This window comes from Pristiophorus japonicus, chromosome 11 (genome assembly GCF_044704955.1).
Source record: "Pristiophorus japonicus isolate sPriJap1 chromosome 11, sPriJap1.hap1, whole genome shotgun sequence".
NCBI lineage: Eukaryota > Metazoa > Chordata > Chondrichthyes > Pristiophoridae > Pristiophorus > Pristiophorus japonicus.
The window spans coordinates 101,885,787-101,900,619 of NC_091987.1; the positions used below are offsets into that span (position 1 = coordinate 101,885,787).

The 14,833-nt window shown below is 46.6% G+C and overlaps 1 protein-coding gene across 2 annotated transcripts in view; it reads left to right on the forward strand.

Moving 5' to 3' along the window:
* Positions 1–14,833, forward strand: part of LOC139276202 (MORC family CW-type zinc finger protein 3-like) — an 88,754-nt gene that overhangs the window by 48,660 nt on the left and 25,261 nt on the right. For both annotated transcript variants that reach the window (XR_011595869.1, XM_070893827.1), the window contains exons 15-16: positions 543–641; positions 2,951–3,171. Coding sequence is in view for 1 of the 2 variants with exons in the window: in XM_070893827.1 (XP_070749928.1) it covers positions 543–641; positions 2,951–3,171 (320 nt within the window). In the remaining variant the exon portion in view is untranslated. The remainder of the gene's footprint in view (positions 1–542; positions 642–2,950; positions 3,172–14,833) is intronic.

Consider the following 14,833-nt stretch of genomic DNA (forward strand, 5'->3'; position numbering starts at 1 on the left):
GGGTGTCGGGGGGAGCGGGTGTCTGGTCGGGTGGGGGGGGGGGTGGAGCGGGTGTCGGGTCTCGGGTCGGTGCGGTGGGGGGGGAGGAGCGGGTGTGGGGTCCGGGGGTGGGGGGGTGCGGGTGTCGGGGCGGGGCGGGTCTGGTCGGTTGGTGGGGGGGGGGGGGGGGGGGGGGAGTGTTGGGTCTGGTCAGGCGGGGAGCAGGAGCTGGCTGTGGGAGGAGCCCCAGTGAGGCCATTGGGCCAGGGCTAGTGGCTGCGTGCTTCGGGCCCCTCCCACAGTTCGGCGCCTGGAGCTACTGCACTTGCGTGACGACTGTAGCGCGCATGTGCAGAGGTCCCGGCACTGTTTTCAGCGCCGGGACCTGGCTCCGCCCCCCCACAGATCGTGCTGGCTGCGCCGAGGGCCAGAGGACCTGCAGAATACCGAGGATTTTTTTAGGCGTGAAAAACGGGTGCCCAACTCGGAGGGGCGCCCGTTTTTTTTCTTGTGGAAACTTGGGCCCAAAGTGAGGTGACTCTTATTGTCTGTTTAATTGACAGCAAACTGTAGACCTGCAAAACATCATACAGAAGTATGCTCGGGAACATGATGCTCTTCGGAAGGAACAGGCAATATTGCAGCAGAGACTACAGGAAAAGGTACGGCTATTGAATATTTAACATGCAATAAGATACTAATTCTTGCCTGATTACAGCTGCATGGAAAGCTCTGATACCTCTCCCAAGTACTCATTATGTATGAATCTAGACATTTGAGTGTCCGTGCGCCATTTATCTGAGGCGCATTGCAGTCAAAAAACAAATCCTGTCATTACCCCCAACAGCCACACATCACTTCCCAGCATAAGGTACTAATTCCCCCTCTGTCACCGAGGCAAATTGTAGTACTTGAATTGCCATTCTGGCTAAGCTAAGCTGACTTTGCACGGACTGGGGATCAAATCTCTGGCCTTCTGGTGTGCATTATATGCTGTCTTCACCAACTCGGCTGTCATTGTGTCACTAATACAGATTACCACATCTTTTTCAGTCATCAGTAATGAGCTGGGGCAGCTGGTTCCAGCCCAATACCCACGTGCAACAGGAGGAACTAGTTGCAGCTGGTAAACCTCACATCAACACCTTTCTCAATGCAAGAAACAAGGCATTGTCTCAGGAATCTTCTGTCAAACTTTCTGAATGATGTTTCTGCTGTAACAAGTTCTTCACAGCATATGACTGATTTTTGTATCGATAATTATACTAGCACCAGTACTGATCTTTAAGACTTTGACTCCAATATCCACTTCAGGAGACTATTGCACTAGCTCTATTTGAAATGACTGGATATATAGGATTCATTGACATTCCTTAGGCCAGCAGGCTTTCTATTGAAGAGCAGTTTTAATGCTCCATTTTCAGAGGTAGCTCTAAGAGAGCATCAATAGGAGTTGTAATCTGTTCCTCAGCACTCGTTTCTATGGAATCCAATCACATCTCCTTAACGACTTTCACTCCTGCGTAGCTGTGGAGCAGAACTTTGGATCCCGGAGGACAAGGCACCAGTAAAGGCTTCATTGTCTAATGGATTAAGGGAACTTAAGATTCGGCTTTCACCCAATTCTTTCTCCCTCATTTTGTAAGGTCACCTCAGAAATTGCAGGGAAGAATTTCTTACTGTGTGCCACTATTAATTCCAGGGGCCAAGTAAAGTAACTCATTGCTGCTTCCCCTCCATAGAGTGACAGATTCCATGTTTTCCTCCCCTTTTGTGAGGAGAAAGCCGAGTTAGCAACCACATCGAAGTATTATCAAGCAAATTAAATCCATTCTCATTGGGCATTGGTTAAGGAACACCATGAGGAATTCCAATTGATAGACTTGACAAGTTAGAGCTTTTTTAAACTGGATTTGAGATGGTAGTTTTCGAGATTATGAAAGGCAATTATAATGTAAATAGTGATGGATTGTTTCCACTGATCAGCGAGACAGCAACAAGTGGGCACAAATTTAAAATTTCTATAGAAAGAAAAGGGAGTCTGAAACAAAAGGTGGCTAATCATTTTTGGAGCAGAGTTCCTAAATTATTTTAAAAGGGAATTTTATAGTACAGGTTGTACCTCTCCAGTCCGGGACACTCTGGTCAGGAAACATCCCTGGTCCGGCATCATTCCCGGCGGAGGGTCGCGACCTGCGCTTTGTCCTGGGGCTGGCTGCTCCTCTTCTCCCCGCTGCCTCCTTGGTTGGGTCGGCATGGAGAGGGAGCGAGGAGCATGGCCGCTGACTGAGGCACTGAAGCTGGGCCTGAGAAATGCTGCGCAGTAGGCTTCTGCGCAGCACATGCGCAGAACGCGGTCGGGCCGTTGTTAGCAGTACCCAGTAAGTCTAGGGTACTGCTGATAACGCTAGGGTCGGTGTGACCTCCCGTGGTCTGGAATATTCTCTAGTCCGGCACCGGTCACGTCCCAAGGGTGCCGGATTGGAGAGGTGCAACAGTACCTTGAAAAAGGGAACATTAAAAGGAATGAGCAGGAGACTGGACTTAGACCATGTGGCTCATGGAGAAAACACTGTTACTGACTTCATGGGTCGATTGGCCTGTTTCGATGCAGAAATCTATGATCATTAATGCTTAATATGGGCTATGCTACTTAGTCCTAATCCATTCTCATGCTGTGAGTTTGCAGTATTGACTTGTTGACACTCAAATATAGAGGAATGGTCAGTGTGCTTCAACATTGTGGCACTCTGCTGCACTGATCTTGTTCTTCAATGTGTGATGGAAGTCAAGACTCTTGCAAATTTCACGTGGCTGAACTTGAATCTCCCTCTTTTCCAAAAGGATACAATTGCTTTAAAAAAAAAATAGAAGTGGAATATATTTTTTAGGCAGTAATTATGTTCTGGGGCTAAATACTTGGGTTCATAGTTTTAACGAGAATACAAAATAGAATGACTTTCTATTACAGAACTTTAAGGCTACATTGCCAGGACAGCAGGATTCTTGTAAAACCACAGAAGTAACTTCAAGTACCCAGAACTCTAAGTGGGGGGTCAATGGGGATACGACATTGAACATGTCACCCAGCCTGGAAACTGCTTTATCTACTGCTTCAACCCCTCCGAGTAATCTTCAAATTGTGGAAGTCAAATCGCTGTCATCTCCACAAATATCATCTAATGGTCAGAGGTTAGTAACATTTTGGATGCCGTTTATATAATCACAATTGTACAGTGGGACCCAAGCACTGATTTTAATGGGATCTCTCTGGTCTTAGTCCTGCTTAACTCTTTTGAACATTGCTATAGAAATTAATGCACTAGAAACCTTGCTGTATTTCCACAAACCAGATCTATGCGTTCAAGATGTCTGCTTTCATTATTTGCTATTCGAAAAATCAGCATGGAGCATATTCTGGCCCAGCATTTCCGGGAGCGGTGAGTGCAGAGCGTTGGATTTTTTTTCCTTGTCCTTTAGCTCCAATTATTTTTGCACCGCAAATTGCTTCAAGTGCAAATTGATAACGGAGCAGCGAGATCAACGGCATCTGGGACCTGGGTGAACGATGGGACCAATAGTCTATCTTTTTAACTAATGAAATTTAAAGATACAGGAAGAAACCGAGCAAACGATGAAGTAAATAGGGTGAATTAGAGTCAAATTAGATGGAGAGAGGGAATCTAAAATATTGGATTGATAGAAAAATGAGATAGAAAGGAAAAGTTTAAAAAAAAAAATTACATTTAAAGTTTGTAAAATGAGAAACAATTTACTGCCGGCAGTAGGTGAGACTCCCATAGTTTCAATTGTCCCTCTTCTGGTTCTGCAAGGTTGAGTGGCATGTCTGAACCATAACTCACCCTATTGACACGGTGCTTGCGCTGTGAAATAGCAGCCCTAACATTCTGCAGAGTTGACACGTATAGGGAAGTTGACAGCGAGCTGCAATTTTTACAAGGGTAACGGAGTTGCGCAAATCATCCAGCAACTTATGGCGAGGAGGAGGTATGCAATGAGTTGCGAATCGCCACAAATTGCTGCATTTTTTTAAGGTACTAATATCTACATGCACCATGAACTCACCGTTATTTTTCTAGCAAATTCTGGGCAAGTGGCATCTTTGGCAGGGCCCACTTGCAATTTGGCATATTATGGCACAAATGTACTTGTCATGTTGACAGAGAATGTAGTTTCAATGGTTAAAATGCTGGGCCAACTGCGCTAGTGTACGGTCATAAGGCCAGTCTGAGTGTTGTTTCCATGATCTGTTTGTCCTGGCAGTTCCACACAACTGATGTGCACGGGCTCACTTCGTTGCAACTAAAATTGCACCCCTCCTACACTGCACTGCCATGTACCAAAACAAATCTTTAAATGCAGGCTTGTTTGCCAGTAGAGTTGCATGTATGAACTCAGCTGTAGTTGTTGCTGTGCCTTTACATTAACCAGTCTTGTTCCCACCACTACAACAGTGTTTTATATGGAGAATTACAGTTAAATAATTGTAAACAGTTTTCACCTCTGCTGAGTACATTATTCAAGCAGAATTTTTAAAATGCAATTCATTGGACACTATGAAGCATAGGAAGTTCATTTTTCAGAGTTAGTGTGATGTCCTTTCAAGGTTTCCTTTTCATGCGCGCGCACATTTTTTCTTCATTTTCTGCCAGTGAAGAGGTTTGAACTGCCTGCCAAAACTGTTCAGTTAAATATATGTCATGATAGCAAAAGTTCAGCTCATATGTCACATACTTGTTGGTGTCATGGGGCCTTCTCAGTCAGTGGAGGAAAGGAAAGAAGAGAGCGAAGAAGACACCATCACTCAATCTTGCAATCGCAGCCAGTAGCTCATACTGACAGTGTGTGTATTTTAGAGGCTAGAATGGAGGAGGGATCTGCATATGGTGACACACCGGCCGCAAGTGCACAGGAGCCAGGGCGGGGTTAAGGGTAGTGCTGGTGCCAGCTTGCTGGAGGGCGAGGTCACTAACTAGTTCTGCTGCAGAGGATTCAGATGAAAACTTCAATGGGCAAGGCTATAGAAGAAGGCTGATGGGTGTATATAACCAAATGCATGGTGAACTGAAAAGCCTGCACTCAATGTCAATATTTGGCACAAGGCTTTGCATAGAGCTTGGAGACTATCCTTTCCAATATGGAACGGGAGGTCACCTCCATCAGCACACCTGTGGAATCCATCATGATGGCCAATGTCACAGCCTGCATTGCAGCACAAACGGATTCCAGCAAAGGTCTGCTGCAGTGGAAACTCAGACAGCTGCCATCATTGTTCTGTATACCACTATTCAAAGGGGATTCCAGGACACCGCAGCAGTCTCAGTCTGTCCTCCAACAAATTACATATGATTACATAGGATATACGGCGCAGAAAGAGGCCATTCGGCCCAACCAGTCCATGCCGGTTTTTATGCTCCACTCGAACCTCCTCCTGTCTTTCCTTGTCGATCAGCATAACCCTCTATTCCCTTCTCCCTCATATGCTTGTCCAACCTCCCCTTAAATGCATCTATACTATTCGCTTCAACCACTCCCTGTGGTAGCGAGTTGCACATTCTCACCACTCTTTGGGCAAAGAAGTTTTTTCTGAATTCCCTATTGGATTTCTTGGTGACTTTCTTTGATGGCCTCTAGTTATGCTCTTCCCCACAAGAAGAAGCATTCTCTCTGTATCCACTCTATCAAAACCTTTCATAATTTTAAAGACCTCTAGGTCACCCCTCAGCCTCCTTTTTTCAAGAGAAAAGAGATCCAGCTTGTTCATCCTTTCCTGATATGTATACCTTCGCATTTCTGATATCAACCTTGTAAATCTTCCCTGCATACTCTCCAGTGCTTCTATATCCTTTTTATAATATGGTGACCAGAACTGCACGCACTACTCCAAGTGTGGTCTAACCAAGGTTCAGTACAGGTTTAGCATACCCTCTCTACTTTTCAACTTTGAGAGTAAACTATATTTCTTGCTAGTTTACTCATGATCTATCTTCTCTCTAATTTTTAGTCATCCTTTGCTGGTTTATAAAAACTTCCCAATCCTCCTGGCCTTCCACTAATCTTCGCAACATTGCCTTTGTTTTCAATTTGATACCATCCTTTACTTCCATAGTTAGCCATGGATGATGGTTCACCCTCCTCTTAGATCTTTCTATCTCATTGGAATACATCTTTGCTGAGAGTTATGAAATATCTCCTTGAATGTTTGTCACTGCTTATCTACTGTCTTACCCTTTAATCTATTTTCCCAGTCCACTTTAGCCAACTCTGCCTTTATATCTTTATAATTGCCTTTATTTAAGTTCAGGACACTAGTTTGAGACCTAATTTTCTCACCCTCAAACTGAATTTGAAATTCTACCATGCTATGATCACTCTTCCCAAGAGGATCCTCTACTATGAGATCATTAATTAATCCAGTCTCATTACACATTACCAGATCAAAAATAGTCTGCTCCTTGGTTGATTCCACAGCTCAATTCATCCCGAATACACTCTTATGAACTCTTTCTCAAGGCTACCTTTGCCAATTCGATTTGTTCAGTCAATATAGGGATTGAAATCACCCATGATCATTGCAGTACCTTTATGGCCAAACCTGTGAGAGACCATCTGCGGCAGGTCGGGGCCATAAAAGAGTCAGCGAGCAGCGGCCCCTGGACAGCATGGCGGCATACCACTTCAAGGTACAGCACGAGCTGATGCAGGAGGGCGACGGCAGCGAAGAGGGACATCATCAAGGTCCAGGTCGGAGCGTGGGCAGATACAGCAGGAGCAGCGAGAGAATGTAGAGGGATGTGATCGGGGCCCAGGAGAGGCGTGAGTTCGGGGCCAGAAGAGGCGAGGGCCCAGGGGCAGTACGGGCCAGCCCACACTGCGATATGTGTGCGCACTAGAACCGTGCAGCAGAGTTGGTCTCCAGTCGTCTTGGGTAATCCTTGCCACTGGACCAAGACCTAGCTCTTTCAAGCCCGTGTGGTGGCTGGTATGCAATGGCCACCACACATTAAAAAAAATCCACGCACAGGCATCTTCCACCCTTCAAGATGTAGTTCGGGCCCTGGAATATTAGGTCCTTCATTGAAACACCTGTGAACTCATCCCTTTTTGGCGTGGAAGCAAGTCATCGAGTTAGGCGAGAGTTCCGGGGATCGGAGAGGCCTACAAAAGGCCAGCGAGACCAGGAGCAGCGCGAGTTCGGCGGGAGTTCCGGGGATCGGAGAGGCCTACAAAAGGCCAGTGAGACCAGGAGCAGCACGAGTTTGGCGAGAGGCTTGTGCAGCTACAGGGGGAAGGGAAAAAAGAAGTAGAAACAGAAAGGTGACGTCACAGCCAAGGGGGTAAGTGATTGGCTGGTGATTGGTAAGTAGCTTTTCCTTTTTCCCTTCTATAACAGTGAGTAAACTTTAGCATTGTTGTTGCCAATTTAAGTGTATCTAAGGGTTAAGTCATGGCAGGAGAGCTCGGTCACGTGATATGCTCCTCCTGTACTATATGGGAACTCAGGGACACTTCCGGTGTCCCTGACGACTACGTGTGCGGGAAGTGTATCTGCCTCCAGCTCCTGACGGCCCGCGTTGTGGAATTGGAGCTGAGGGTGGATTTACTCTGGCGCATCCACGATGCTGAGAATGACGTGAGTAGCACGTGTAGCGAGTTGGTCTTACCGCAGGTGAAGGGTCCACAGCCAGCTCGGGAATGGAAGACCAGCAGGAAGAGCAGTGCAAGGAAGGTAGTGCAGGGGTCCCTTGCAGTCATCCCCCTGCAAAACAGATACACCGTTTTGAGTACTGTTGAGGGGGATGACTCATCAGGGGAGGGCAGCAGTAGCCACCGTGGCTGGCTCTGCTGCACAGGAGGGCAGGAAAAAGAGTGGGAGAGCGATAGTGATAGGGGATTCAATTGTAAGGGGAATAGATAGGCGTTTCTGCGGCCGCAACCGAGACTCCAGGATAGTATATTGCCTCCCTGGTGCAAGGGTCAAGGATATCTCTGAGCGGGTGCAGGACATTCTGAAAAGGGAGGGTGAACAGCCAGTTGTCGTGGTGCACATTGGTACCAACGATATAGGTAAAAAAAGGGATGAGGTCCTACGAGACGAATTTAAGGAGCTAGGAGCTAAATTAAAACGTAGGATCTCAAAAGTAGTAATCTCGGGATTGCTACCATGCCACGTGCTAATCTGGTTCTGGGGGAGGTGGGACCAGTACAAACCGGACGGTCTGCACCTGGGCAGGACCAGAACCAATGTCCTAGGGGGAGTGTTTGCTAGTGCTGTTGGGGAGGAGTTAAACTAATATGGCAGGGGGATGGGAACCAATGCAGGGAGACAGAGGGAAACAAAAAGGAGACAAAAGCAAAAGACAGAAAGGAGATGAGTAAAAGTGGAGGGCAGAGAAACCCAAGGCAAAAAACAAAAAGGGCCACTGTACAGCAAAATTCTAAAGGGTCAAAGTGTAATAAAAAGGCAAGCATGAAAGCTCGGTGCCTCAATGCAAGGAATATTCGGAACACAGGAGAGGGCTCTGAGCTCGTTAGAATGGGTGAGAGCTCAGATGAACAGGATCCCAAGAAAGAATGCAAAAGGCAGGAGGCAACAAAGCAAAATAGCACTGGGGTAAGTGTAAACCACAAGGTGATAGGAAGGGACAATATGTATGAATATAAAGGGGCTGCAGGAGGGATCAAAACTAATAAACAAGGGAATAATGGAGGCATGTGAAAAAGGAACGGCAGTAATCATGGGATTTTAACCTACATATCTATTGGTCAAATCAAATCGCACGGGGTAGCCTTGAGGAGGAATTCATAGAATACATACGGAATTGTTTCTTAGAACAGTATGTTACAGAACCTACAAGGGAGCAAGCGATCTCAGATCTGGTCCTGTGTAATGAGACAGGAATAATAAACGATCTAGTAAAAGATCCTCTCGGAATGAGTGATCACAGTATGGTTGAATTTGTAATACAGATTGAGGGTGAGGAAGTAGTGTCTCAAACGAGCATACTATGCTTAAAGGGGACTACAGTGGGATGAGGGCAGAGTTGACTAAAGTAGACTGGAAACACAGACTAAACGGTGGCACAATTGAGGAACAGTGGAGGACTTTTAAGGAGCTCTTTCATAGTGCTCAACAAAAATATATTCCAGTGAAAAAGAAGGGCGGTAAGAGAAGGGATAACCAGCCGTGGATAACCAAGGAAATAAAGGAGAATATCAAATTAAAAACCAATGCGTATAAGGTGGCCAAGGTTAATGGGAAACTAGAAGATTGGGAAAATTTTAAACGACAGCAAAGAATGACTAAGAAAGCAATAAAGAAAGGAAAGATAGATTACGAAAGTAAACTTGCGCAAAACATAAAAACAGATAGTAAAAGCTTTTACAGATATATAAAACGGAAAAGAGTGACTAAAGTAAATGTTGGTCCCTTAGAAGATGAGAAGGGGGATTTAATAATGGGAAATGTGGAAATGCTTCGGTCTTCACAGTGGAAGACACAGAAACCATGCCAAAAATTGCTGGTCACAGGAATGTGGGAAGGGAGGACCTCGAGACCGTCACTATCACTAGGGGGGTAGTGCTGGACAGGCTAATGGGACTCAAGGTCAACAAGTCCCCTGGTCCTGATGAAATGCATCCCAGGGTATTAAAAGAGATGGCGGAAGTTATAGCAGATGCATTCGTTATAATCTACCAAAATTCTCTGGACTCTGGGGAGGTACCAGCGGATTGGAAAGCAGCTAATGTAACACCTCTGTTTAAAAAAGGGGGCAGACAAAAGGCAGGTAACTATAGGCCGGTTAGTTTAACATCTGTAGTGGGGAAAATGCTTGAAGCTATCATTAAGGAAGAAATATCTAGATAGGAATAGTGCAATCAAGCAGACACAACATGGATTCATGAAGGGGAAATCATGTTTAACTAATTTACTGGAATTCTTTGAGGATATAACGAGCATGGTGGATAGAGGTGTACCGATGGATGTGGTGTATTTAGATTTCCAAAAGGCATTCGATAAGGTGCCACACAAAAGGTTACTGCAGAAGATAAAGGAACGTGGAGTCAGAGGAAATGTATTAGCATGGATAGAGAATTGGCTGGCTAACAGAAAGCAGAGAGTTGGGATAAATGGGTCCTTTTCGGGTTGGAAATTGGTGGTTAGTGGTGTGCCACAGGGATCGGTGCTGGGACCACAACTGTTTACAATATACATAGATGACCTGGAAGAGGGGACAGAGTGTAGTGTAACAAAATTTGTAGATGACACAAAGATTAGTGGGAAAACAGGTTGTGTAGAGGACACAGAGAGGCTGCAAAGAGATTTAGATAGGTTAAGCGAATGGGCTAAGGTTTGGCAGATGGAATACAATGTCGGAAAGTGTGAGGTCATCCACCTTGGGGGGAAAAAAAACAGTAAAAGGGAATATTATTTGAATGGGGAGAAATTACAACATGCTGCAGTGCAGAGGGATCTGGGGGCCCTTGTGCATGAATCCCCAGTTTGCAGGTGTCTCAGGTAATCAGGAAGGCGAATGGAATGTTGGCCTTCATTGCGAGAGGGATGGAGTACAAAAGCAGGGAGGTCCTGCTGCAACTGTATAGGTTATTGGTGAGGCCGCACCTGGAGTACTGCGTGCAGTTTTGGTCACCTTACTTAAGGAAGGATATACTAGCTTTGGAGCGGGTACAGAGACACGATTCACTAGGCTGATTCCGGAGATGAGGGGGTTACCTTATGATGATAGATTGAGTAGACTGGGTCGTTACTCGTTGGAGTTCAGAAGGATGAGGGGTGATCTTATAGAAACATTTAAAATAATGAAAGGGATAGACAAGATAGAGGCAGAGAGGTTGTTTCCACTGATTGGGGAGACTAGAACTAGGGGGCACAGCCTCAAAATACGGGGGAGCCAATTTAAAACCGAGTTGAGAAGGAATTTCTTCTCCCAGAGGGTTGTGAATCTGTGGAATTCTCTGCCCAGGGAAGCAGTTGAGGCTAGCTCATTGAATGTATTCAAATCACAGATAGATAGATTTTTAACCAATAAGGAATTTAAGGGTTATGGGGAGCGGGCGGGTAAGTGGAGCTGAGTCCATGGCCGGATCAGTCATGATCTTGTTGAATGGCGGAGCAGGCTCGAGGGGCTAGGTGGCCCACTCCTGTTCTTATGTTCTTATGTTCTTACCCTCATTTCGAGGGATTGCCTATGATGATGATGATGCATTCCAATGATCTAACTGGGTCAGTTTATATTAGTGTAGATTTGAATTGTTGATGTGCAGATAGACCTGTAAGCTGCTATTCAGGATTCAAGAAATATGGATCGTTAGTCCTGTGCATATTAAGGTTTGTCTTCATTTTGTCACTGGACAAGGATAAACTGATTAGGTCTCCAAAATGGAATTATCCTGTTGCTGAACAAACTAAACTCATGCTTTTATTACATCCAGACACAACTATTGCAATGCATTCCATCATCTACCCGTCATAAACTTGAACAACTCCAAAACTCTGCTGCCGATATGCTAACCCACATCAAGTCCTGTTCGCCCCTTGCCCTGTGCTCATTGACCTACATTGACCCACTATACACTAATACCTCGATAATAAAATTCTCATCCTCCTGTTCCAATCCCTCCACAGCCTCATCCCTTTCTATCTGTAACCTTCTCCAGCCCTATAACCCTCCGATCTCTGCGTTCCTCCAACTCTGGCCTATTGTGCATCCCTGACTCCCTTCGCCCCATCAATACCGGCTGTATCCTTCAGCCACATAGGCCCTAAACTTTGGAAGTCCCTCATTAAACTCTGCCTCACCAACTTTAAGACACTCCTTTAAAACCTATGTCTTTAACCAAGCTTTTGGTTTTCTCTCCAGCTTTCCTTTTCCCATCCCATCTGCAGTAGATTTTAGCCAGCAATGAGGTTGGGCATGTGTATGGACAGAGTGAGCAGCACATAATGAGCCCTCTGATTCGTCCAAGGCTCAAAAGTCCCATTTTGCATGTAAGATGTGTATGCATATACTGAAGCTCAGAGTTTCATACAAAAGAAGTCGCAGCAGGAAAGTGCAACATGACATAGAAACATAGAAAATAGGTGCAGGAGTAGGCCATTCAGCCCTTCGAGCCTGCACCGCCATTCAACAAGATCATGGCTGATCATCCACACCCCCTGACCCCCCCAGCCGCATCCAACTCCCTCCCGAACACATCCAATGAACTGGCATCAACAACTCTCCGCGGCAGGGAACCCCACAGGCCAACAACTCCCCGAGTGAAGAAGTCTCTCCCCATCGCAGCCCCAAACAGCCCACCCCACATCCCAAGACCGTGCCCACCCAACACCGGGAACACTCCCCCCGCACCCAACCCGCCCCGTCCCGTCAGAATCCTTCCCAAATGCCGAGCACCCCTGGATGTCTAGTCCCCAGCCCCGGCCACCCCGGAGCCACGCCCCCGCGACGCCAACCACACCACATCCACCAACCGCCATCTGCGCAGTCAACCCGTCCACCCCACTCTGAACACTCCCCGCACCGGGGCACAGAGCCCCCAGGCCCGCCCCTCCAACACACTTCGCCCCCCCCCCCCCCGACCTCCGCTGCAATGTGGCCCCTCCCGTTCTCCGCCCCCCACCTCAACCACTCTCCCCTCCACTTCCCTCTGCCTCCCCGCACAGGCTCCCATCTTGGGGGCGGTAACCTCCTGGAGCCGGGAATTTTAGCCCCCAAAGGAAGTGGAAGTCCTGCTCCCGCCGCAGAATTGGCCTTACCACCCCTCAATGGAAGCGGAGTGCAAAGGGGTGGTAAGGCCAATTCTGCGGCGGGAGCAGGACTTCCACTTCCTTTGGGGGCAGTTACCGGGGCACGACTGGATGCTCCTGTGACAGTTTGAACTGGTGCTCTCCACTCTCTTTCCCCCCTCCCCCTCTCCCCCCCCCCCCCCCCCGGCAACAGTTTGAACTGGCGCTCTCCACCCTCCATCCTGAGACAGTTTGAACTGGTGCTCTCCACTCTCCCGTCCTGAGACAGCTTGAACTGGTGCTCTCCACCCTCTGTGTTGACAGTTTGAACTGGCGCTCTCCACCCTCCCGTCCTGAGACAGTTTGAACTGGTGCTCTCCACTCTCTGTGTAGACAGTTTGAACTGGTGCTCTCCACTCTCTGTGTTGACAGTTTGAACTGGTGTTCTCCACTCTCCCGTCCTGAGACAGTTTGAACTGGTGCTCTCCACTCTCCCGTCCTGTGACAGTTTGAACTGCTGCTCTCCACTCTCCAGTCCCGCGATAGTTTGAACCGACGCTTCCGACTGACCAGTGTGAGTGAGGGGTACTTGTCTCAGAACATAAGAAATATAAGCAGGAATAGGCCCTTCGGCCTCTTGAGCCTGCTCCACCATTCAATAGATCATGGCTGATTGTCGACCTCAATGCCACTTTCCCGCTTCATCTCCATATCCCTTGATTCCACTAGACTCCAAAAATCTATCTAGCTCAGTCTTGAATATATTCAGCATCCACAGCCCTCTGGGGCAGATAATTCCAAAGATTCACAACCCTCTGAATACCTTGCAGTACTGCCCTGGTACTCACTATTTGTATTTCAGCATAAAACACCTAGTTACTGGATTGGTTGTTTTGTCAGACTTTGCATATATATTGCCCAAAAATTAAATGAAGAGTGGAAAAATTAATCAAACTTGAAAAATAGTAAGCAGTTTAAAAAAAAAGGAGCCATAATTAATGCTTTGTTTTATGGTTTTCAAATTCTGTCACTTCAGAATAAGGGGACGCCCATTTAAAACTGAGATGAGGAAGAATTTCTTCTCCGAGTTGTAAATCTGGAATTCTCTGCTCCAGAGAGCTGTAGAGGCTGGGTCATTTGAATATATTTAAGGCGGAGATAGAGATTTTTGAGCAATTTGAAGAGATCATACAAAGTAGGATTATATAGAAACATAGAAAATAGGTGTAGGAGTAGGCCATTCGGCCCTTCGAGTCTGCACCACCATTCAATAAGATCATGGCTGATTGTTCACCTCAGTATCCCTTTCCTGCTTTTTCTCCATACCCCTTTGTCCCTTTAACCGTAAGGGCCATATCTAACTCCCTCTTGAATATATCCAATGAACTGGCATCAACAGCTCTCTTGGGAATTCCACAGATTAACAACTCTGAGTGAATAAGTTTCTCCTCATCTCAGTCCTAAATGGCTTACCCCTTATCCTTAGATTATGTTCCCTGGTTCTGGACTTCCCCAACATCAGGAACATTCTTCCTGCATCTAACTTGTCCAGTGCCGTCGGAATTTTATATGTTTCTATGAGATCCCCTCTCATCCTTCTAAACTCCAGTAAATACAGGCCCAGTCGATCCAGTCTCTCCTCCTATGTCAGTCCTGCCATCCCGGGAATTAGTCTGGTGAACCTTCGCTGCACTCACTCAATAGCAAGAATGTCCTTCCTCAGATTAGGAGACCAAAACTGAACACAATATTCCAGGTGAGGCCTCACCAAGGCCCTGTACAACTGCAGTAAGACCTCCCTGCTCATATATTCAAATCCCCTAGCTATGAAGGCCAACATACCATTTGCTTTCTTTACCGCCTGCTGTACCGGCATGTCAACTTTTAATGACTGATGTACCATGACACCCAGGTCTCGGTTGCACCTCCCTTTTTCTAATCTGCTGCCATTCAGATAATCTTCTGCCTTCGTGTTTTTGCCCCCAAAGTGGATAACGTCACATTTATCCACATTATACTGCATCTGCCATGCGTTTGCCCACTCAGCTAACCTCTCCAGGTCACCCTGCAGCCTCTTAGCGTCCT